At 31.9% G+C, this 27,805-nt stretch overlaps 1 protein-coding gene across 7 annotated transcripts in view; it reads right to left on the bottom strand.

Moving 5' to 3' along the window:
• LOC138334237 (uncharacterized) overlaps window positions 1–27,805 on the bottom strand; it is an 89,169-nt gene that overhangs the window by 37,940 nt on the left and 23,424 nt on the right. For 5 of the 7 annotated variants that reach the window (XM_069282853.1, XM_069282854.1, XM_069282856.1 and 2 more), the window contains one exon: window positions 23,608–23,634. The exons of 1 other annotated variant lie outside the window; for it this stretch is intronic. In XM_069282853.1, coding sequence (XP_069138954.1) covers window positions 23,608–23,634 — 27 coding nt within the window. Of the gene's footprint in view, window positions 1–1,459; window positions 1,641–23,607; window positions 23,635–27,805 lie in introns of those variants that run through there. One more of the 7 variants, XM_069282857.1, reaches the window with a different exon arrangement.

Here is a 27,805-nt window from a genome sequence, read left to right as displayed (position 1 = left end):
ATTTTAACTTGGAATTATAGCAATAGTGTTATTTTTTGGTGTTTTTTTTCTCTGTAAAAAAACTGTTTAATATTTCTTGTTCTCTAAAATTGTAGGTATTTGTAAGAAATTGAAGTGTCCAGCCTGGATATATTGTCTTTTATTATCATTGGATTTTACTTATTAAAAATCTATCAAAATAATGAATTATATGGTCCCCTAGGGAACCTGAGGGTTGGGTTATAAAAAAAAGATGTCAAATAGGCTAAAACTTCAAACAATCTTCTTCTAAAATTCTGAAAATGGTAGAATCAAATACTCTTCATAGATGGAAATCACGTCTTCCCCTGGGGGAGGGGATCAATTTTGCTAATTATGTAATAGGTTAATAACACTATTTTTTGAGCATTATATTGGTCATTTTTGTAATATGAAAATGAGTTCAATGTTTGTCAGTAATTAACAGTTATGAGATGGGTCATTGAAATTCCTATTAAAACAAATTTTCCTTTACCTGACCCCCAGGGACCTGAGGGATGCGGCTAAGGCCGGGGTCAAGTAGGATAGGCTAAAAACATTAAAAAAACTTCTTTTGAAATTCTAGATAACGGTAGAATTACATCCTCTTTACATAGGATGGAAAGGCTTTCAAGCGGATTTATATGACCCGTCCAATTATCATTGTGACGTCACAATTTCCGTACCATCGATCACGGAAAAGGATGTTGAAATAGCTTTTCATCCATGACGGTAACGGATGATTAATTCTTTATAGATACAAAATCCTTTGGGGACATTTCATTGTAAAATTATAACCAAATATATATTTAAGCATTTTTTGTTGTCCATCCATAGCCAATATGAATGCAAACTGGGTAGAGGCTAATTCCATGATAGGCGCTATTTGTTACCAGGGAGAGAACTTACATAGGCATTGCCTATGTCCCTATACCTTTTCAGTTTTTAAATACATAATTTTTTTTGAAATTGAAAGCGGAATCTGTATACATGAAGTCATTACTTATTATTATCATCTTCAAATTATGCTTTTTCATTTTTGAATTTTGACGTCCGTAATCGCTTTATATATACGGACGACTTCTGTGAGCTATTTGTGCTGTGTGTTTGGTATAGTATATTAATGTGATAGTGGAATCCTTGCCATTCTATAAGTGAATTATGCCGCTTCAAATCACTATACATCACAGCAAACAGCTGTGTGTGTGTGTAAAATTTAGTCACAATCATACACAGAACTCTATGCATAGTAGCGATATAAAGGAACTTTAGACGAACGGCGCATCCTTGTATAAGCTTACCCGTCATTTGGGCCACGAAAAATACGAAAACTGCAATCATTCACCAATATAATCAATATAAGTTTCGTAATAAAAATTTTAATTTGTTATACAAGTATATGTTTGATACTGGAAAAAATGGGTTTTTTAATATCAAAGAATAAGAAATTATCTATAATTACCTTCACTGTCCTCAAAATGTTATGATAGCCCATTCTCGATTGAAGTCCACTTTAGCAATGTCACCACCCCCAGACATTCTTTTATTCTCAAAAAACAATGTAAGATTTTCCTCTGTGGTCTGGGGTGGTATTCCTGTCACTTTTATCATCCTCGACGCTTCTTCCTTGTTTTCTGTCCCCTTCATAGGTTCACGTTCGGGATGAAATCGCTCAACCACAATCTGTTTATTTTCCATCTGATTAAAGGCGATTTTTCTTTGAATACGATCAACCTTACTGAAATAAAAAAAATAAAAAAAATGTGAAAATATATATTTTAAAAAAAAAAATAAAAAATAAAATTGAATATGCGAGTATTGTAAATACTGAAAAAATAACAACAGGTAATTTAAAAAGGAAACTGTGATTTGGATTTTTGACTGAGAGGTTACATGATAACAGAAAACACCAAAAGTTGGAAGGTCCGCAACAGCAAAAGGTACAACTAGGACACTTGTCTGATATATAAAATAGTTTTATGGTGCTGCGTTGAACGGTTTTGTAGTTATAGCCAGGAGACAAAAAGAAACAGTAATTTGGTATTTTTTTACAAAGTTTTCATGGTAACAACAAAAAAAAAAACAAACATTTAACATGGAAGGTCCACAATAGCAAAAGGCACAACTAGGGCACTTGTCCGAAATATATTCAGAAAAAAAATTTATGGAACTGCATTTAATTAAACTGTTTTGGAGTTATAGTCTGGGAAACAAAATAAGGAAATTGTAATTTCTATTTTTGACTAGGTTTCCATGGTAACGGGAAAAAGTCCCAAAATGGAATGTCTGAAATAGCAAAAGGCACAACAACGGCACTTGCCTGATGTTATACAGACGGACGGACGGACGAACGGAGCCCAAAACAATATACCCCCGCAAACGGTTTCGCGGGGGGATAGTAATAGCATAAAGTAAAATATTTTCCATACCAGGGCTCAAATTTGTATTTGTAACATGGTCTATTGTAGGGATCCTAGTATCTTGTGGTTCTGAAAAACTCATTAATGGTCGTGTTTCTAATCAGCGTCGTGGTATATAAAAATGTTTATTATTCTAAAAGTTCCTATCTGTACAATAGGATTACTGATAACCCTTATCGCAGAAAGCTTAATAAAAGCTGAAGTGGCACCAGTTGAAAATATCAAAAAACAGACCTCATTCTCGCGCTGGTCAAAAGGTAATACGCGTGACTCAAAATCTTCATTAAAGAAAGTGATATGGACTGGGAGTGGAAATCTAAATTCAACCCAGAATAAAAACACTTTTTGTAAATCACTTACTTTTCTTAGGTCGCAATAAGAAAGCAATATAAATATATGTCCAGATGGTTTATTTCAAAATGAAGTTATCAAAAATTGGTCAAAGTCGTAAAGAATCTGAACTTGAAGGTATATTTCAGTGTACAATTATTAATTTTATCAGAACCACTAATAAATTTCAACGGACATTTAGACCTCATCAATAACTGTTTGTGTTTTCCGTTTCTTGTGCCATGTATACGCATCCATTTCCTAAGTGATATCATTATTGATATTCACAGTGTTCTAAAACTGAACAAAACTATGCACCTGATCATTAAAAGGTATCTATCACTATTATGTATTATTATAATTTATCATACTATTGAATTTATCATTGATACAGAGTTCCTACATATATCATTATAATACTGGTTATTTACAAATTTTCAATAATGACACATTTTCGGCCAGTGCAGATTTATACCAATGTTATTTCAAAAATTCAATATTTTCTCTGCAAAGAATACAACAATCATGGAGAATTACTTAATTCCACAGGTGGATAACTGCTGGCTTATTAGCCAACATGGACTTTCTGGTTTCCTGTGGGTGAAGGTAATTCCTTCATGATTCCTGTGTTCTCATTTCTTTATTATTATCCTTACATTTATATAAAATCTAGTATTGTCATTACGTAAGAATATTTTCTATATATTAACTTTCTGAAACTAAACTATACTGTTATATCATTTTTTTTTTAAAAATCACGTCATTTGTATAAAATTGCGTGTAACTTACATCTTCCATGCAATAATCTTTGCTGTAATTACTAATCGACGGTTTGCATTTTATAAAGGGATTGAAAAATTTTTCAAATTTTCATAGCGGAATGAATAGCAGAAGCTATCTACATATCTCGTGGAGCCTCGGATCCAGATAGGTAGATATTACTTCTGCTATTCATTAGCTACCTTCATATCTATGGAAATTAGGAAAAATACATTCAATCCATATATTTACCCGTTAAAATAAACTTATGAAAAATATAAAACTATTGAATGAGCGGTTATTATATGTATTTTTATATTATATTTAAAAATCATGACATTCATATTAGACGAGAAACGAGATTAACGGAACAGCTGGATGACAATGTTATTCCACAACGTCGCATTTTCAAGCTTATGCCTTCCGGTCGACCTTTTATTAGGCAAATGACAAACGATCAACAAGTAATATAGTTTAAAAATAAGATTTGAAAACTTATTACAGTAAACCTTTAGTTCAACTAATACTTTATCAAGGAAACAAACCATATGAAATGAAGAGGACAGAACGGAAAACTCTGTTATAACCTGATCTAGAGTTTTCGTTCTGGAACGAAATGTTACCACAGCTAAATAAACCTATCAACCCGCTTATTTTCGCGATTTGAGTAATAAGGAAACTGTGTTATACATTTTGCTAAAATTTTGAACCTAAGTTAAATTCTGCGTTATTTATCGATTGAAATATTCCCGTCAGTTACGAAAAATCTTAAACGGTTATATTTTTTGGGTCAAACAAGCAAAAATTGGCATTTTGATCACTGGTTTCTGTTTAATTCGTTCTAGTGAAATAACTTACAAAGTTAGCAATCTGAGACTCTACATATTAAAAGTCGAAATAATTCTGAACAAAACGGTATTTCTGATTTTTGGACATGTTACATACAACGACCACAATACAGCCTTGAATAATGGTGGTTTTCGCATGTTCTCGGTAAATTTCCACAACAGACGTGCTATTTCGGGGTCCCGGACGCCTTCCTTCGGAGCTATTCTGTTAGATTGGACTAGCAAATGTACGATTGAAAAATATGTGATATTTTTGAAATTTTCTGTAGAAGTGACTAAACATCATAAAATGAGTAAATGTTTTATGCACTAATCATCACATTTATGTTACAAAATGCGCCCAAAAAGTGCAGCAGTGAAATGGATCTGTTTGTACTGTCTCGAATGCACAAAATCATGGCGCAGACTATCGCGCCCTCTATGAGGAATGTGTATTGTTTGTATCCGGTTGAATAAAAACGTTGAAGACGCCTTGATGTTCTAGTCAAATCCGGCATTATCAGGTAATTAATTGTTTTTCTTTACTTGTTATATACATCCATATCATTATCGGTGGATATTAGTATTATCAGTTATATATTTGATTGTAAGTTTTGTAGGCCTTTTTTTAAAAGGCACTGTTCATATAATAATGTGACATTACATCATCATTGCCATTTTCTGCTATTCTCATCATTGAATTATCATTGTCATCACAAATCACCACCACCGTCAACAGCACGTAACATGACATAGTAAAAAACTTAAAAATTGAGGCAGATCATTTTTTTGAATAAACATAAAAATATCATCAACCATGATCATCTGTTTGAGCATCCTAATCATCATTATCCGTCATCATTCAATTCATAATCATCATCATTGTCATCATCATCATTGTCATCATCATTCATCACATTATCATCATCATTATCGATCAACCTTTCATCCTTGACGAACATCATCATTCTTCATTAATCATCATCATTCATCAATTGTCAATGCATTTTGTTCTTGTACATAACATCATCATCATCAGTCAATCATCATCCTGAAGTCATTCATCTTTGTCATCATCATACATGTCATCATTCATAATTCATGCGGATATCATTTTCATCTTCATCATTGTCAAAGATCATAAACATCAAATGAACATGTCTTCATCATCAACTATATGTAGTTATTGAGTAATTCATGTCACATTATCTTCAGACAACATAAATATCATAACATCATCATCATAACCATATCAAATCTTCATCATTTCATGCCAAATGTATTGTCATGTCTCGTTTTTTTTATTTGACATACACAACTCCATATAACCACATCCACACACCGATTTATTAATGGTAGTATTATTTGTACATGTCCTCATTTTAATTTGCACAAAGTTTTACCAGAGATAAGATACAGAGAGAGGAATTGAGGCCTTAAGAGAGAGAAGAGATTGAGGATGAGAGATCTGGAGTGAGAGAGGAGAGAGAGAGAATAATGACTATATTATAGATTCTTTATCTGGAGGTTGCAGTTATGTAAACTTTTCATAAATACTTAATGAAGTTTGTTAAAATTTTTGTAATAAAGTATATTTTATCTCATAATGTCAGGGATTTGTGAACAGTTTCTATAAGTTTTAAATCCATTTTTTCTTTATCGATTACGTGATTAAATTGCCATTCTATGTTACTTCATAAATTATTACCTTTACCAATACTAATATATGTCTGAATATCATAATTTTCCTTTATAATAGATTTTAATGATGCTACAGACAGGTTTTGTTGAAAACACCTAGATCTAAAAATGTACTGTTTCATGATTAGTAAAATCAGATTATCAATTTAGTATTCTGAGATATATTTGATTGTTTTGTAGGCCTGCAAATATATATACTGTTAGTCTGTTTAAGATCATCATCGCGAGTGACTGACAACAGATCTAGAGCCATGCATGCGTTCTTAATCGTGGCTTAACAGCACGTAAACTGACAACTGTGCTGCCTTTGAGGCAGATGCCATTTGAATAGATGTATCTCCTAATATATTATTTGATCATATGATCAAAATTATAGTTTGACCATAAAGTAATGTACATTGTTTTCGGTAGTGCGTAGGCTCACATGTAACGTAGACACACACAGAAGCTTCGGTACATGTCATATTCAGTACATGCGGAAGTCTTTTCGGTTTCATGAAAGGAATACTTTCAGAAAATATGAAAATGACTTTATGTTCAATCTGAATTAGAAAACTAAAGAAAACAAAACAGTAAAAATGGTAACAATATAGTTTGACAATGGATCAATGGGCAACATTACCCAACTAGGTACATTTGTATGCACTGCAGTTTTACATGACACATAATAATTGCTTTTTAATGCTTAGGCTTAAAAGTTACTGTTACAGACTGGGTTGGTGAGGTCAATATAAATGTTAACAATGAAGATTCATTTCACTTTTTGCTGTGTTGTGTATAGTGATAGTTAACTACTGCGTAATAATTTATGCCGACTACTGGAATCATCATTCAGATTGACCCCCGTTTGAAAATTAGCATACATGTATAATATCACACTGACCCGTTTAGCCATGTCATATACGGTCATGTCATCAATTTTGTTAGACAAACACTATTGTGGCGTCGCAGATATTAATGACGTCTGTGATGTTGTTTGATTATCTCGATTGATAGTCGAATCCATGCCTGATTTCGCCACATTTACATAAAACAAAATTGAAAATACATGGAATCCAAACCAAATTTTGACCCAGAGCTTAGGCCCTGACTATTCTCTCAAGGATTCAATATATCTAGAATTAACTAATAGTAAACAACAAGAATATTTGTAAGATTTTTCCTTGTAAAGGAAGTTGTCGATATCTTCTTGGTGCCCCTGATTTAGTGGTCATTTATTGAGGTCCAGGTGCGCTTTAAACTAAGCACCATATGGATGCCCTTTCTTCCTGTCAGAATCACTGAAGTTTTGACTATGTTTTGATTAATACTAGTTATGTGATAAATAGAACTTACACTCATGGCTACATTATTTGAAATTTATTAAATTTAGATTTATAAAATTTGATATATCACGAGCCTTTAAGGATATTTTGACATTTTATTTCCAAAATAACAACAGTTTTTTCTCTTTTTTAAAATATCATACAGTATTTAGGTAAAAGGACATCTAGTTATAAAACTCACTATACAATAGTGAATGTAAAACTTGTAACAGCCTCATCAGTTTTAAGCATTTTAGAAACCAGATAAATCTTGAATTTGAGAAATGTTTTCCATTTTTTTTCTAAATAAAAAAAAATCATTTCTTTTTATTTTTATTAAATTGAAAGCCATTTCGGATAAGGTTTAGACATTTTAAATATATGATTTGCTTGCTCTTGACATTTTTTTCATCTGTAATGAATAACACTTGGAAACAGTAACTATTTTAAATACTAGTAGTACCTATATATATGTGTCTAGGTAATCTTCCTCCATATATAAAATGACTAGGTAATCTATTGCTGTGTTATATATTCATGTAAATGATTAATAAACAAAAGACTGAAGCATGAAAGGTATACCAGGTAATTCATATCTGCGTATGTATAAAAGCTACAAATAAATCCTTAATGTGATGATTTATTTAACTGATTTTCATATCCATTCAGCAGTATCAAGAATTTAAAATAATTTAATTACCTGGTACCATATGTGTTTTCGGATTGTACAATTCGGATGTAGGATAGAGTTCTTTTCTTTTTATTAGTTTAACATCCTATTAACAGCCAGGGTCATTTAAGGACGTGCCAGGTTTGATGGTGGAGGAAAGCCGGAGAACCCGGAGAAAAAAATCACGACAGCTGTCAGTTACCTGGCAAATTCTCCACATGGGATTCGAACTTGTGACCCAGAGGCGGACGGCTTGTGGTAATATGCCGGGACATCTTTACCACTCGGCCACCATGGCCCAACGAATAGAGTTCTCATAAAAGGTCTCATAAATGTTATGATAATTAGAAAGATTGACACCTAATATAACCCATTACCCTAATTGCCCAACATGAAATTTCAAGTAGTATTATACATTTCCAAGCCATTTCTTGATTAAAGCATTATACTGTTAAATATCTTATGTAAGTGTGATCAGATGCAAATATACCATCTGGGGTTGAGCATGGCAAACTGACTTAAAAAAGGGTACGTTGGTTTAAAAACTTTAAAATTAAAAAACTTTATATTCTTTAAAGGTTCACATGAACAGTTTTCATTGGGATTGGAGATAAAGGGAGGTAATTGGCTAATTGTTTATTTTTAAATGTATATTTTCTAGCAAAATGTTCAATATCACTAAAAGAATTGCGAAAACAGAAAAATGTACATTATGTTTTGTTATGGATTTGAGTATTCGGTCAGAACAATATTGTCTATATTTTGACAATTTTTTTATCTACATGAGGAAAAATACAGTTTATTATTGATAAAAATTTTGGGGGTATGTAACAGTGACTTTTACATGATTATTCGTGATGTACATGTGTATAAGTACATGATATTTTTTTTTCTTTGATGCCGTGTCATTATGAAATAGATATCATGATATAAATTTTATTGAATTCCCAGCAGTATTTTTTTTTTGATATTTTTTTTTCTATTTAAAAAACTGTTTACATTTTTGTACTCTAAAATGTATGTTTAATAAGAGCTTGAATAAATTGTCTATTATTACAAATTTGAATTTGGATCCATTTATCTTCGAAGTAAAAATTGGGGTATGAACTAACATACATTTTAGACATCATCACATAGATTGTACATAAAATGCATTTTCCAGTGGCATAAGCCTAATCCAATTCCAGTCGATTTGAGATATTGTTTTAATTGTGCAAAAAATTTGAAAATGAACATCATTTTATTCTTGGAATGTGTCCTTTTTTTGTAGATATTAGATCAAAAACTGTTAAAAAGAAATTTTGGTTTAGGTTTAGATATTAATGCCGGATACTAAATTTATAGATCTCTTGACTATTTCATAAAAATGCTCAATATCATTGCCAGCATTGTTGAAAAAACAGCTATCTTTGTTCACAGAGCTAATGAAGTTAGAAATTCAATATTATTTGATAATTGATATATTTGATGTGTGTATCCTTTCGCTGATTTCTTTTTGATTTATATATATACAGTGTACATCATTTAACCTTTTTCCCGAGAATAAGTCTGTTTACCATTGTCATGTCTGTATTAGTTTTGCACAAAGGCTTTTTAGCCTATTTGCTAAATGAAATAAAGATAACATGTATTAAATGAATTCTGGTTATTTTAACTTGATTATAGCAATAGTGTTATTTTTCTGGTGTTTTTTTTCTCTGTAAAAAAGTGTTTAAAGGATTTCAGTGTTCTCTAAAAACTTGTATGTATTTGTAAGAAATTGAGTCTCCAGCCTGGATATATTGTCTATTATTATCATTGTTTTTACTTTCATTAAAAAAGGTCAATCAAAATTGTGAATTATATGGTCCCCTAGGGGACCTGAGGGTTGGGGGTAAAAAAGATGTCAAAATAGGCTAAAAAACTTCAACAATCTTCTTCTAAAAAATTTCTGAAAATGGTAGAATCAAATACTCTTCATAGATGGAAAAAAAAACACGTTTCCCCCTGGGGAGGGGATCAAGTTTACTATTATTTATAGGTTAAAACACATTTTTGAGCATTATTTGGTCATTTGTAATAGAAAATGAGTCAAATGTTGTCAGAATTAATCAGTATGAGATGGCCATTGAATCCTATTAACAAATTTTCCTTTACTGACCCCCAGGGACCTGAGGGGTGCGGCTAAAAGGGTCAAATAGGATAGGCTAAAACTTAAAAAACCTTCTTCTTAAAATTCTGGAAATGGTAGAATTAAATCCTCTTCATAGATGGAAAGGTTTTAAGCGCTTTTATGGACGTCATTATGAATTGATCACAATTTTCCGTAACCTTGATCACGGAAAAACGGGATGTTTCATAGGCTTGGGAAATCCATGACGGTAAAAACGGATGATTATTTTGGTCATTTGTAATAGAAAAAATCCTTTGTGATTTCATTGTTAAAATTGTAACCAAATATATATTTAAGCATTTAAATTGCCATCCATAGTCAATTTGGCAAACTGGGGTAGAGGCAAATTTCCATGGGATAGCGCGCTATTTGTTTGCCAGGGAATCAGAACTTTACATAGGCATTGCCTTTGTCCCAATACCCTCTTTTTCAATTTGAAAGATTGAAAATAATTTTTTGTTGAAAATTGAAAGCGGAAATGTATATAAAGGGTCATTACTTATTATTATCAAGGTTCAAATTATGCTTTTATCATTTTTTTTTTTTTTATTTTCGTAGACCGTATATCGCTCTTATATATTACGGACGACTTTATGTGAGTATTTGTGCTGTGTGTCCTTGGTATAGTATATTAAATGTGAAAGTGGAATCCTTTTTCTATAAGTGAAGGGCCGCTGAAATCACTATACCATCACAGCAAACAGTGATGTGTCCAAAATTTAGTCACAATCATACATTAGAAACTCTATGAATAGTAGCCAATTATAAAAGGAAATTTAGACGGAACGGCGCATCCTTGTACGTAAGCTTACCCGTCATTTGGGCCACGAAAAAATACGAAATTAACTGCAATCATTCACCAATTTGATCAATATGTTTTCGTAAGTTAAGAATATCAATTTGTTATAAAACGGTATAATGGCCTAGTGTTTTTATACTGGGAAAACGATGGGTTTTTTAGGAAAAATAAAGAAATTTTATTCTAAATTACCTTAACTGTCAAAATCTATTGTTATGATAGCCCCTGTCTCGATGAAGTTCAACTTTAGCAATGTCACCACCCCCAGACATTTTTTTATTCTCAAAAAACCCTATGGCGCTAGAGGATTTTCCATGTGCGTCAATAATGGGGTTTTCGTATTACTGTCACAGTTTCAATTTGAGGTCGACGCTTCTTCCTTTATTTTCTGTCCCTCTTCATAGGCGTTTTTAAACACGTTCGGGTGAATCGCTCAAAACCTTACAATCTGTTATATTAACTCCAGGGATAGAGAAAGGCGAAATTTGTCAGCAGAATTTTGATTTAATTCAAACCTCTTGAAATTCAAAAATAAATCAAAAATAAAAAAAATTAATTCTAAAAATAAATCCTGGATAAATAATAAAATAAATAAAAATGAATACATGCGAGGTATTCGTAAAAAACATGCTGACAATTAAAATAACATGGTATTACAAAAATTTAGGAAACTGTGACCTTTCATTTTTGGACCTGGTTTACATGATAACAGAAAACAATGAAAATGTATATTTCCTTTGTGAAACAGCAAAAAGGTACAACTAGGAACTGTGATGCTATTTGAATACCAAAATTTTTGTCAAAAATGCGTATTTATAACTTGAAATTTTGTAGTTAAAGCCGGATGGAGAATAAAAATGAAAAGTCTTTGGTATTTTCTCAAGTTTACAAAGTTTTCATAACATGTATAAATTGGTCTGAAACATTTAACATGGGGAAAGGTCTACAATAGTTTGTTCAAATAACACAAACTTCCACACTTGTACCGATATATTCAGAAAACCATTAACACTGGACCCCACTGCATTTAACGGTTTTGGAGTTATAATACGTAATGGACTAACAAAAGGAAATTGTTCATTTGGAATTTGATTTTACTAGGTTGTCCATTGTAAAAACAATAAAAAAGTCCCAAATCCATGGAATGTATCATTGGAATTATAGCAAAAGGCACCCGGCACTTGAGCCTGATGTATACATGACGATTTGGATGGGAGAATGTCTTGATAACATGGATCCCAACAACTATATAATTACCAACGGATGAAATACTACTTCAGTCGGGGGGGATATCGCTAAATTGGTAATATAAATGTACCCTGGACTTATATTTGTATGCCCATAAACTTATTATTTGTTGCACTTTTTCTGTTAATGTCAATGAACTCTAAGGTATTTCACATATCAGCGTTCGGTGTTTGTATTATCATGAATATGTTTCATTATTCTAGGCCTAAATGTTACAATAGGCCCATTTCTTTCTCTTCATAACCCACCTTTTCATCGCAGAATGTATTAATAAATTGAAGTGACATTCAAAAATAACACCTCGGGGTATAAAACTTGCTATATCAAAATGTAATTGATCCTCTGTTTTACCTGGTCAAATGTACAGTATACCCGTGCGTGACTCAAAAATCTTTTATTTTTAATCTTAGGAAATACCATTATGGAACAAACTGGAGTGGCAATCTTTCACCCAGATTAAAAGAGGTAATCATGTTACTTTTAGTCGCTATGTCACCACAGAATACATGCAATTATAAATGCGTATGTAATAGATGTCTTATTTCCAAAAGATGTGATTATTCATCAAAAATGACGTTACATAAGTCGTAAAGAATTCAAACTTGGCTGAATAATATTCAGTGTAACAAGTGAATTTATTCAAACTATCAACTTAATCACAACACTATTTCAAAAAATTAGACCTCATCAATTACTGTTTGTGTTTTGTAGTGTTTGTTATATTCGATGGCCATGTATACAGCATCTTCATGTAAGATAAACATGTATGAATATTATTTATATTCTATTAACTGCGAGATGCACCTTTTGGATCCTCAAGGTAATAACATTTAATCCAACCAAATATATTTAGTTATTATCCTCATTCCAATTGCTAATTACTAGTAGGGACACAGGACTCTATTTACAAATTGGGAGTTTGTACAAATTTGTCACTGACATTAAGTGCAACATTTAAATCAACCAGTTAATTCACATTTTTATCTGCACAGAATGAATACTCTATTACCCCCAACAATCCCCAATAGTCTCAGAATTACTTAAATTCCAACAGGTGGAAATGCATTGCATAATTTACTCCATGGATTATTAGCATTTGACATAAAAGGAACTTTCTGGTTTCCTGATATGATGAAGGTCTAAATTCCTTCATGATTTCCTGCCATGTTAAAACAATTCATTTCAAAGGTTTTTTATGTATTATTGAACCTAATTGCATTTAATATAAAAAAATATCTCAGGGAATACATTTCAGTAAGAATTAATTATTATAAATAACTTTTTCATGGAAACAACAAAAAAATCTAAAATTGACTAAACCATACTGTTGATAGGGGTTCACAATTTTTAAAATCACGTCATTTTGCATATTTTACATTTCTTCCATGCATTTCTGATATTCGATTGTAAAAAACTTACTAATGCGCGGTTCTAGAAGATTCAAAGGAGATGTTAAAATATTTTTAATTTTCATGCGGCTATGGACCCATAGCAGAAGCAAATTCAAATATCTCGTGGAGGCTTCCCCGTAGTTAGGGTCAGTTGTACTTCTGCTAAATTCAGAAAATCATTCTTATTAACGGGAAATTTGAAAAATAGTCAGAATATTGCATATTTTTTACCATTTCGTACTGCAAAAAAACTTATAATTAACCGTTAACACTTTTTGAGAGTTTTATTATCAATCAAGTTATTTATTATTGTTTACAAGGCAGACAGTGCCATAAAAGATAGACGCTTACGAGCATTACCTGTTCTTAAAAGCTGGAATCCCAGTTACAAACGTATTCAGCATACGAATTGTATAAGAGCACATTGGTGCTGAAAATGTCGTAAACTCTTCAAATCACTCAAAGGTTAGGACAAAACGAAATTTCCCTTGATTGAATATTACATTGTTAGGAAATTTCTCTCGATTTTTGATTGACCATTTTTAACTTGCCGTGGGATATGCTAAACCTTAGTTTAATCATCTCCTTGTGACGATAAGCCACAAATTCCTATGAATAATGATGGCGTGAAAGAACAGACCATGGTTTCCAGAATTAAAATGCAATCGAAACTATCCCCCCAAAACAAGTTATGCAATACTTTATAATTATACAGACTTAAAGAACTGGATAGGTTTCACCATTCTAAGCTTATTGTTCCAAGGTCGATTTAACAAATTAAGGAAATCATATACATGTTATACAGTTGCAGCATTGACAACATTGACACCCGCGAAATGTTACATTTTCAAACCGATACCAATAGTGTTTTTCTACAAGTAAAATACCAATTCCAATAAATTACATTATGTATGGAAATTAATTAACATAATAAAGAATTTGTTTTCAAAATCAAATATTACATTTAACTGGTCATATTTGTAACATGCGTACCTATTGTAGTTATCCAAATATCCATCTGGTAGCCTGAGTGGAAAAAAACTCATTTTGGTCGTGTTTCAATTGTGGTGCAAACTTTTCTATGTAAACAGTTTTCATTTGGTATATGGCATGAATACTGTTTCTATTATTCAGGCCTATCAATCCGTTATGTACAATAGGATTACTGTGATAACCACTAATCGCCCATTAAAAGCTTACCGAAAGCTGAAGTGGGAAACAAAACGGATTTAACGGATAAATTTCAAAGGCCCCACCAAAATACATGCTGAATTTCGCGCTGTGGTCACAAAGGCTATATACGCCACTGACTCAAAAATCTTCATTAAAGTTGAAACAGCATGAAATATGGCAGAATGATCATCCTAACCTCATGGTTCTGTTAAATTCAACCCAGAATAAACAAGTCTTCATATTCTTTTGACATTCTTAGGAGGTTTACGTCAAAAAATCAGCAATATAAATATATGTCCAGATGTTTATTTCAAAATTGAAGTTATTCAAAAATGATCAAGGAAGTTCGTTAAAGAATCCAACTGGCTACTGCGTTGAATGTATATCTTCAGTGTACAATTGAATATTATCAGAACCACTAAGGGGATATTAATTTCAAAACATTTATAGACTCTCATCAAAAACTGTTGTAGTTTCTTTGATTCTTTTGTGCCATGTAATAGCGCATCCATTTACCTAAAGATTATTTATTATTGATTGTATTCACAGTGTTCTAAAACTGAACAAAAATGACTATGCACCTGATTGTCCATTTTAGGTATCTATCAAGACTAATTAATGTTGTATTATTAAATATTTATCATACTATTAGAATTTTGTCAATTGATACATTTTCTCTACATTATCATTTATAACATGTTCCTTATTGTACAAATATTTCAAGTAATGAAAAAATCGTTGGTAAGACAGATTTATATTGCAATGTTATTTCATAGAACAGAATCTTGCAAAGAATACAACAATTATGGTTTAATTTATTACTTAATTTGCAAATGGTGTTCGTGGCATAATGTATGCTTGGGGGGAGGTACATTAATACAATGTTCATTTTATTTTGGTATGCATTCAAATAGCAAGGCAACATGGACTTTTTGTTATTCCATGGAGGTGAAGGTAATCTTATTTCATGTACCCTGTGTTCCTCAATTTCTTTATTATTAGACCTTCCACATTATATATAAAATAATCTAGTACTTGTCATTACTAAAATCGTCCTGAATATTTTCTATATATTAACTTTCTGAAACTAAACTTATACATGTTATATCATTTTTTTAAAAAATCACGTCATTTGTAATATATTTTACATCTTCCATGCAATTTGGGGTAACTTGATGTATTTAACCTTAACAATCGCGGTTTGCATTTATAAAGGGATTGAAAATATTATTTTTCTAATTTTCATATTGTGGCTTTTTAATAGCAGAAAATCTATCTACAACCATCTCGTGGAGCCTCGGAAGATTAGGTAAGATAGTTCATGCTATTCATTACTTCATATCTAAAAATTAAAAAAAATACATTCAATCCATATTGTATACATTAAATTAACTTATGAAAATATAAACTACTATTGAGCGGTTATTATATTATATTTATATTAATTTAAAAATCATGACATTCAATCATTTAGACGAGAAAACAGAGTTTAACTGAAACAGCTCCTATTACAATGTTATTCCACAACGTCGCATTTTCAAAATAGATTCTCCTTCTCTTTCCGGTCGTCCCTTTTTGCAAATGACAAACGATAACAAGTATCCCACATATAGTTTAAATAAGCATTTTGATTGACTTATTACAGTAAACCTTAGTTAATACTTTATCAAGAAAAAACACATATGAAATGCAGAGGAAAACGACAAACTCTGTTATAACAGGATTCTAGAGTTTTTCGTTCTGATGAACGAGAATGTTACCAATTCAGAAGTGTAGCTAATTTTCCTATCAACCCCGATTTTGTTTTCGCGATTTGGAACACAGGTAATAAACGGAAACAGTGAGAATAATGGTTAATACATTTTGCTACAATTTTTAACCTAAGTTAATTTCTGCGTGTCACCCCAATGGTCATAATCATTCCTGTTGAATCCAGTACGAAAATTCATTAAACGGTTATATTTTTTGGGTTCAAACAAGCAAAAACGTTTCAAAAAATTGCATTTTTTATCAAAACACTGGTTTCTTGTTTACTTTAACAGCCATTTCCACTATGATGGTTTCGGTTAACTATTGAAAACAATTTAGCAAAGTCAGAGTTAATTTGAACAAAAACATGGTATTAAAAGTCGAAATTGGTATTACTGTAAACATAAACGGTATTTCTGATTTTTGGACATGTTACATACAACGGTTTTGTCAAATAGAAATAACACCTACATCTTACAGCGCTTATATGGTGGTTTTCGCATTTTTCGTAAAACTTGTCCATAGTGCAGACATTCATTAGACGCCTAAAAACGTCCTAGGGTTCCCTCGGGTATGACGCCTTCCTTTCATTGTTGAGCTATTTCTAAATATTAGATTGGACATAGCAAAATGTACGATTGGGTTCAATAGGTGAAACTTGTATTTTTGACATTCTAACGACTTTTTGTTGGTAATCGTTCTTTAATACTCCGTAACATCATGAAATGATGTAAATTCAGAATTTTATGGACTAATCATCCACATTTATGTTACAAAATGGCGCCTAAAAAGTGCAGCGAGGCAGTATGAAATGGACTATCTGTTCGAAATTGATACTGTGATCTCGTAATGCATCATTAATTATAATGGCGCAGACGATTCTGTCGCATCGCCCGTCTATTGTTCCTTTGTAGGTAAGGTTAATAGTTATGTATTCCGGTTAGCATAAGAAGCTCCGAACGTTGTGAAAGAATTGCCACATCCCATGATGTTTCAATACACGTTTAGGTATAAGTCATCACAGAATTGTATTTGGTATATACGGTAAATTAAGTTAATATGTACATCCAATGGTTTATCATTATCGGTGGATATTAGTATAATAAGAGAAACTGTTGCTTGGTCATCCCTGATGTAATTTGGTTTTGATAAGTTTTTATTTTTTTGAAGAAGGCAATGTTCGATAAATAGATGTTACATTGACATGGTATGCAATGCCATTTTCTGTAAATGGTTCATCATTATTATCATATGTCATCACTTGAAAATCACCTTGCACCGGAACTCAATCATCATCGTCGCTTAAAAGTTCATGATTTCCCATCAATCGGACACATAAAATATCATCAACTCATCAATCATCCATGTATTCATTCCTCATCATGCGGCTTGGTAGATTTTATCATCAAGCTTCAATTTGCATGCATCATTGCACTTCAAGTCATCAGCATCATCCAATCTGTTTATCATCCTTGGTCATCATCATTCATTTCATCATCATCATCATCATCAAATTCATCATCCATGTCATGACATCAATCATCATCAATCATCATCATCATCATCATCATCATCATCATCATCCTTGTCAATCAACATCATCATCATCATCAATCATCATTCCTCATCATCATCGTCCTTGTCATCATCATAGTCATCCTCATCATCATCATAATTCATCAAATATCATTTCTGGTCTTCATCTTCATCATTGTCATGATCATAATCATCAAAAATTCAACATAAATCATCACTATATAAAAATGGTTTAGTTAAAACCCTCAATAATTAGTCACATTATCTTCATCATACATAAATAACATCAACATCATCATAAATCAATCATCATCTTCATCATCATCAGGCATATTATTGTCCATGTCTCGTTTTTTTTTATTTGACAGTAAAAATCCACAACTCCAATACTACCACATCCACACACCGATCCAAAAACATATATTCACTAATATATATATCCAGAGAGAGAGAGAGAGAGATAGAGAGGAGAGAGAGAGAGAGACCTAGAGAGAGAGAGAGAGATAGAGAGAGAGAGAGAGAAGTTGAGGAAGGAATGACTATAATTATAGATTTCTATATCTGGAGTTTTGCAGTTATGTAAACTTTTGTATAAATACTTAATGAAGTTTGTTAAAATAATTTTGTAATAAAGTTATTTTTATCTCATACTGTCAGGGATTAGAGGGGTGTTTCTATAAGATTTATTTTTAATCCATTTTTTCCAATTACGGTTAAATGTTTCTATGTATTTATTACCTTATTTCACCAACGATACTAATATATTTCTGAATATCATAATTTTTCCTTCAGGTTATAATAGATTTTAATGATGCTACAGACAGGTTTTGTTGAAAACACTTCCTAGATCTAAAAATGTACTGTTTCATGATTAGTAAAAATCAGATTATCAATTTAGTTTCAGAGATATATTTGATTTTTTTGTAGGCCTGCAAATATGATACTGTTAGTCTGTTTAAGATCATCATCGCGAGTGACTGACAACAGATCTAGAGCCATGCATGCGTTCTTAATCGTGGCTTAACAGCACGTAAACTGACAACTGTGCTGCCTTTGAGGCAGATGCCATTTGAATAGATGTATCTCCTAATATATTATTTGATCATATGATTAAATTGCTAGTAGTTACATCATAAGTAATGTGCATGTCGTCGTAGTGCGTAGCGCTCACATGTAACGTAGACATACACACAGAACGCTTCGTGGTAACATGTCCATGTTATCAGTAACATATCGGAATTCTTTTTCGGTATCTCATAAAGTGAATATTGGCAAAATGAGCTTTAAGTAAATCTGGATATTGAGAAACTACCTAAAGAAAACAAAACAGTAACAAATGGTAAAAATATAGTTTGACAATGGATCAACTTATTAGAGGTACATTTGTATGCACTGGCAGTTTTTACATGGGACATTTAATAATTGCTTTTTTAATGAGCTTAGGCTTAAGTTACTGTACAGACTGGTGTTGGTGAGGTCGAAAAAGAAATGAGTTAACAATGAAGAGTCATTTCACTATTTTGCTGTGTGTTGAGTTATAGTGGATAGTTAACTACTGCGTAATCAATAGGATGCCGACAGGAATCCTATGCATTCCCAAATTGACCCCCGTTAAAGAAAATTAGCAGACATGTATAATATCACACTTGACGCCCGTTAAGCCATGGGTCCATATTCGGTCATGGCCATCAATTTTGGTAGACAAACACTATATGGGGCGTCCCGACATATATTAAAAGACGTCTGTGGAGTGTTGTTTGATTATGCTCGATTGAAAGTCGAATCCATGCCTGATTTCGCCACATTTACATAAAACAAAATTGAAAATACAGGAAATCCAAACCAAATTATTGACGTAGTAAACTCAGTCCAGACAGCTTAGGCCCTGAACTATTCTCGACAAGGATTTCAATATATCTAGAAATTAACTAATAGTAAAACAACAAGAATATTTGTAAGATAATTTCCAATATAAAGGAAGTTGTCGAGATATCTTCTTGGGTGCCCCTGATTTAGTGGTCATTTTATTGAGGTTCCAGTTTGCGCTTTAAACTAAGCACCATATGGAGGCCTCCCCCTTCCTGTCAGAATCACTGAAGTTTTGAGCTTATGTTTTGATTAATACTAGTTATGTGATAAAATAGAACTTACACTCATGGCTACATTATTTGAAATTATTAATAATTTAGAATTATAAAATTTGATATATCACGGAGCCATTAAGGATATGTTTGACATTTTTTTTTCCAAATAAACAACAGTTTTTTCTCTTTTTTAAAAATAGTCATACAGTAATTTAAGGTAAAAGGACATCTAGTTTATAAAACTCACTTTACAATAGTGAATGTAAAAACTTATGTATAACACAGCCACATTCAGTTTTAAGCATTTTAGAAACCAGATAAATCTTGAATTTGAGAAATGTTTTCCATTTTTTTTCTAAATAAAAAAAAATCATTTCTTTTTATTAAATTGAAAGCCATTTCGGATAAGGTTTAGACATTTTAAATATATGATTTGCTTGCTCTTGACATTTTTTTCATCTGTAATGAATAACACTTGGAAACAATAACTATTTTAAATACTAGTAGTACCTATACATAATAATGTATATAGGTAATCTACCTCAATATAAAATATGCTGTGTTATCTATTCGTGTAAATGATTAATAAAACAAAAGAGAAGCATGGTGGGTATACCAGATAATTCATATCTGCGTATGTATAAAAGCTACAAATAAATTCTTAATATGATGATTTATTTAACTGATTTTCATACCCATCAGCAATATCAAGAATTTAAAATAATTTAATTACCTGGTACCATATGTGTTTCCAATTCGAATGTAGGATAGAGTTCTCTTTTCTTTTTTTAACTAGTTTAACATCCTATTAACAACCAGGGTCATTTAAGCACGTGCCAGGTTCGATGGTGGAGGAAAGCCGGAGAACCCGGAGAAAAAACACCGACTGTGCTCCACATGGGATTCCAACTTGTGACCCAGAGGCGGACGGCTTTTGATAATATGCCGGGACATCTTTTTACACTCGGCCACCATGGCCCAACGAATAGAGTTCTCATAAAAGGTCTCATCAATGTTATGATAATTAGAAAGATTGACACCTAATATAACCCATTACCCTAATTGCCCAACATGAAATTTCAAGTAGTATTATACATTTCCAAGCCATTTCTTGATTAAAGCATTATACTGTTAAATATCTGATGTAAGTGTGATCAGATGCAAATATACCATCTGGGGTTGAGCATGGCAACTGACTTAAAAGGGTACGTTGGTTTAAAAACTTTAAAATTAAAAACTTTATATTCTTTAAAGGTTCACATGAACAGTTTTTATTGGGATTAGATAAAGGGAGGTAATTGACTAATTGTTTATTTTTAAATGTATATTTTCTAGCAAACTGTTCGATATCACTAAAAGAATTGCGAAAACAGAAAACATTATGTTTTGTTATGGATTGAGTATTCGGTCAGAACAATATTGTCTATATTGTGACAATTTGTTTGTCTACATGAGGAAAAATAGTTTATTTTTGATAAAATGGGGGTAACAGTGACTTTTACATGATTATTCGTGATGTACATGCACATGTATAAGTACATGATATTTTATTTTTCATTTTGTTTAATGCCGTGTCATTATTGAACGATATAATCCATATGAAAAGGTATTTTTAGAATTATTCCAAACTAGAGTTAAAGACATTTTTATACAAAACTGGCATAGTGAGCTGGTAGATTCGCCAAGGGCAAAATGTTATTTATTGTTTACAAATGAATTTGGATATAAGAGTTATCTCAATACTGTAAATATTGAAAAATATAGAAAAGCTCCAACGAAGATTAGATCATCATCACATAGATTGTACATAGAAAAAAGCCAGTGGCATAAGCCTAATCCAATTCCAGTCGATTTGAGATATTGTTTTAATTGTGCAAAAATTGAAGATGAACATCATTTTATCTTGGAATGTCCTATTTATGTAGATATTAGATCAAAACTGTTAAAAAAGAAATTTTGGTTTAGGTCTAATATGACTAAATTTATAGATCTCTTGACTTCATAACATAGTAGCATTGTTGAAAATTTAGCTATCTTTGTTCACAGAGCTAATGAAGTTAGAAATTCAATATTATTTGATAATTGATATATTTGATGTGTGTATCCTTTCGCTGATTTCTTTTTGATTTATATATATAGTGTACATCCTTTTTCCAGAAAAGTCTGTTTACCATTGTCATGTCTGTATTAGTTTTGCACAAAGGCTTTTTAGCCTATTTGCTAAATGAAATAAAGATAACATGTATTAAATGAATTCTGGTTATTTTAACTTGATTATAGCAATAGTGTTATTTTGGTGTTTTTTTTCTCTGTAAAAAACTGCGCTTTTTATGACGTCATTATCATTGTGACGTCACAATTTCCGTACCATCGATCACGGAAAACGGATGTTGAATAGCTTTTCCATCCATGACGGTAACGGATGATTAAATTCATTATAGATACAAAATCCTTTGGAATTTCATTGTAAAATGTAACCAAATATATATTTAAGCATTTAGTTGCCAGAACCATAGCCAATATAAATGCAAACTGGGTAGAGGCAAATATCATGAAGCGCGCTATTTGTTTACCAGGGGAGAGAACTTACATAGGCAATTTGCCTTTGTCCAATTACCTTTTCAATTTGATAAAATAATTTTTTGTTGAAATTGAAAGCGGAAATGTAAATGACAAGGCATATTACTTATTATTATCAAGGACAAATAAAGGCTTTTATCATTTTTTATTTTTTATTTTCGTCCGTATTATCGCCTCTTATATAGTACGGACGACTTCTGTGAGACTATTTGTGCTCGATGTGTCCTTGGTATACGTATATTAATGTGATAGTGGAATCCTGTGCCCATTCTATAATTGAATTATCACGCTGAAATCACACTAAACATCACCAGCTATCAGTGATGATGTAATAAAATATTTATTCACAATAATATCACAGATGCATCTATGCATGAGTTGCGGATATAAAGGAACATATAGAGCGAACGGGAGCTTCCTATGAATAAAGCTGTACCCGTCCATTTCGGTGCCACGAAAAATACGAAAAACAACTGCAAATTCATATCACGCATGATGACATACAATATATCTTTCGTATCGCATAGATTATTAATTTGTTATACAAGTTTATGTTTGATACTGATTTAACAGCTCGGGCGTTTTTTCCAAAGAAATAAGGAATTATCTACTAATTACCTTCTAGCTGAGACCTCAAATTTTATTAAAGCCACATAACTCGATTGGTGAAGTCCACTTTTGCAATGACCACCTCACCCCTCATAGCTATTTCTATTTATTCACAAATAAAACATATGTAAGAATTTGCCTGCTGTGTTCGAGGTGGTGGTATTCCTGTCTCTTTTATACATCCTCGACGCTTCTTCCTTGTTTTCTGTCCCCTTCATAGCGTTCACGTTCGGGATGAATCGCTCAACCACAATCTGTTTTATTATCCAGGGATAAAGGCGATTTCTTCAGAATACGATCAACCACTGAAATAAAAAATAAAAAAAAAATGAAAATATATATTTAAAAAAAAAATAAAAAAAAAAATAAAAAATTGAATATGCGAGTATTGTAAAACTGAAAAAATAACAGCAGGTAACAAAAAGGAAACTGTGATTTGGTATTTTTTGACTGAGTTTACATGATAACAGAAAACACCAAAAGTTGGAAGGTCCGCAACAGCAAAAGGTACAACTAGGACACTTGTCTGATATATAAAATAGTTTTATGGTGCTGCGTTGAACGGTTTTGTGTAGTTATAGCCAGGAGACAAAAAGAAACAGTAATTTGGTATTTTTTTACAAAGTTTTCATGGTAACAAAAAAAAACAAACATTTAACATGGAAGGTCCACAATAGCAAAAGGCACAACTAGGGCACTTGTCCGATATATTCAGAAAAATTACTGGAACTGCATTTAACGGTTTTGGAGTTATAGTCTGGAAACAAAAGGAAATTGTAATTTGGTATTTTTGACTAGGTTTCCATGGTAACGGGAAAAAGTCCCAAAATGGAATGTCTGAAATAGCAAAAGGCACAACAACGGCACTTGCCTGATGTATATACAGACGGACGGTGACGGACGAACGGAGCCCAAAACAATATACCCCGCAAACGCGTTTCGCGGGGGATAGTAAATAAAGTAAATATTTCATACCCTCTTATGATTTGTATTTGTAAACATGGTCTATTGTAGGGATACCTAGTATCTTCTGGTTCTGAAAAACTCATTAATGGTCGTGTTTCTATATCAGCGTCGTGTTTGTATATCAAAATATGTTTATTTATTCTAGGCCTATCTGTACAATAGGATTACTGATAACCCTTATCGCAGAAAGCTTAATAAAAGCTGAAGTGGCACCAGTTAAATAAATATCAAAATACATTCTCGCGCTGGTCAAATGTATACGCGTGACTCAAAATCTTCATTAAAGAAAGTGATATGGACTGGAGTGTGAAATCTAAATTCAACCCAGATAAAAGAGAATCACTTACTTTTAGTCGCAAAAGAAGCAATATAAATATATGTCCAGATGTCTTATTTCAAAATGAAGTTATCAAAAATGTCAAAAGTCGTAAAGAATCCAACTTGAATATATTTCAGTGTACAATTGAATTTATCAGAACCACTAATAAATTTCAAAACATTTAGACCTCATCAATAACTGTTTGTGTTTTGTTTCTTGTGCCATGTATACGCATCCATTTCCTAAGTGATATCATTATTGATATTCACAGTGTTCTAAAACTGAACAAAACTATGCACCTGATCCCATAGGTATCTATCACTATTATGTATTATTATATTTATCATACTATTAGAATTTATCATTGATACATTTCTCTACATATCTCATTATAATACTCCTTATTTACAAATTTTCAAGTAATGACAAGTGCAGATTTATATCAATGTTATTTCATTTTTCTGCAAAGAATACAACAATCATGGAGAATTACTTAATTCCACAGGTGGATAACTGCTGGCTTATTAGCCAACATGGACTTTCTGGTTTCCTGTGGGTGAAGGTAATTCCTTCATGATTCCTGTGTTCTCATTTCTTTATTATTATCCTTACATTTATATAAAATCTAGTATTGTCATTACGTAAGAATATTTTCTATATATTAACTTTCTGAAACTAAACTATACTGTTATATCATTTTTTTTAAATCACGTCATTTGTATATATTTACATCTTCCATGCTATTCCTTTGATGTAACCTTACTAATCGCGGTTTGCATTTATAAAGGGATTGAAAATATTTTTCTAATTTTCATAGCGGCTATGAATAGCAGAAGCTATCTACATATCTCGTGGAGCCTCGGAAGATAGGTAGATAACTTCTGCTATTCATAGCTACTTCATATCTATGGAAATTAGAAAATAATACATTCAATCCATATATTTACATTAAAATAACTTATGAAAATATAAAACTATTGAGCGGTTATTATATTATATTTATATTATATTTAAAATCATGACATTCATATTAGACGAGAAACGAGATTAACGGAACAGCTGGATGACAATGTCATTCCACAACGTCGCGTTTTCAAGCTTCTGCCTTCCGGTCGACCTTTTTTAGCAAATGACAAACGATAAACAAGAAATATAGTTAAAATAAGATTTGATTGACTTATTACAGTAAACCTTAGTTAATACTTTATCAAGAAACAACACATATGAAATGAAGAGGAAGAACGACAACTCTGTTATAACAGATCTAGAGTTTTCGTTCTGGAACGAAATGTTACCACAGCTAAATAAACCTATCAACCCGCTTATTTTCGCGATTTGAGTAATATGGAAACTGTGTTATACATTTTGCTAAAATTTTGAACCTAAGTTAAATTCTGCGTTATTTATCGATTGAAATATTCCCGTCAGTTACGAAAAATCTTAAACGGTTATATTTTTTGGGTCAAACAAGCAAAAATTGGCATTTTGATCACTGGTTTCTGTTTAATTCGTCCTAGTGAAATAACTTACAAAGTTAGCAATCTGAGACTCTACATATTAAAAGTCGAAATAATTCTGAACAAAACGGTATTTCTGATTTTTGGACATGTTACATACAACGACCACAATACAGCCTTGAATAATGGTGGTTTTCGCATGTTCTCGGTAAATTTCCACAACAGACGTGCTATTTCGGGGTCCCGGACGCCTTCCTTCGGAGCTATTCTGTTAGATTGGACTAGCAAATGTACGATTGAAAAATATGTGATATTTTTGAAATTTTCTGTAGAAGTGACTAAACATCATAAAATGAGTAAATGTTTTATGCACTAATCATCACATTTATGTTACAAAATGCGCCCAAAAAGTGCAGCAGTGAAATGGATCTGTTTGTACTGTCTCGAATGCACAAAATCATGGCGCAGACTATCGCGCCCTCTATGAGAAATGTGTATTGTTTGTATCCGGTTGAATAAAAACGTTGAAGACGCCTTGATGTTCTAGTCAAATCCGGCATTATCAGGTTATTAATTGTTTTTCTTACTTGTTATATACATCCATATCATTATCGGTGGATATTAGTATTATCAGTTTTTTTTTTGTAAGTTTTTATTTTTTCAAAAGGCATGTTCATATAATAATGTGACATTACATCATCATTGCCATTTTCTGCTTCATCATCATCATTATCATTGTCATCACAATCACCACCACCGTCAACATCATAGTCCTTAAAGTCATGATCAATCATCAACAACATAAAATATCATCATCATCATCATCATCCTTATCATCATCATCATCATAATCATCATCATCATCATCATCATCTTTGTCATCATCATTATCATTGTCATCATCATCATCATCCTTGTCATCATCATCATCATCATCATCCTTGTCATCATCATCATCATCGTCCTCTGTCATCATCATTAATCATCATCATCATCATCATCATCATCATCATTACATCATCATTGCCATTTTCTGCTTCATCATCACTTACCATTGTCATCATCATCCGTCATCATCATCCTTAATCATCATCATCATCATCATCATCAAAATCATCATCATCATCATCATCATCATCATCATCATCATCATCATCTCATCATCATCATCATCATCATCATCATCATCCTTCTCATCATCCTTTCATCAAATCATCATTCATCATTCATCATCATCATCATTCATCCTTGTCATCATCTCATCCTTGTCATCATAATCATCATCAAAAATCAACATATCATCATCATCATCATCAACTATCATATGTAGTTATCCTCAATAATTAGTCACATTTATCTTCATCTCATCATTGTCATGATCAATCAAAAAAGAACATAATCATCAACATCAGTCATCTCAATAATTAGTCACATTATCATCATATCTTCATCATCATCAATCATTATCTTCATCATCACGCCATATTATTGTCATGTCTCGTTTTTTTAATTTGACATACACAACTCCATACTACCACATCCACACACCGATCCAAAAACATACATTCAATAATATATATATACCAGAGAGAGAGAGAGAGAGAGAGAGAGAGAGAGAGAGAGAGAGAGAGAGAGAGAGAGAGAGAGAGTAATGACTATATTATAGATTCTATATCTGGAGGTTGCAGTTATGTAAACTTTTGTATAAATACTTAATGAAGTGCGTTAAAATAA

This window comes from Argopecten irradians, chromosome 11, assembly GCF_041381155.1.
Source record: "Argopecten irradians isolate NY chromosome 11, Ai_NY, whole genome shotgun sequence".
NCBI lineage: Eukaryota > Metazoa > Mollusca > Bivalvia > Pectinida > Pectinidae > Argopecten > Argopecten irradians.
This window is presented reverse-complemented; position numbering and strand designations above follow the sequence as displayed.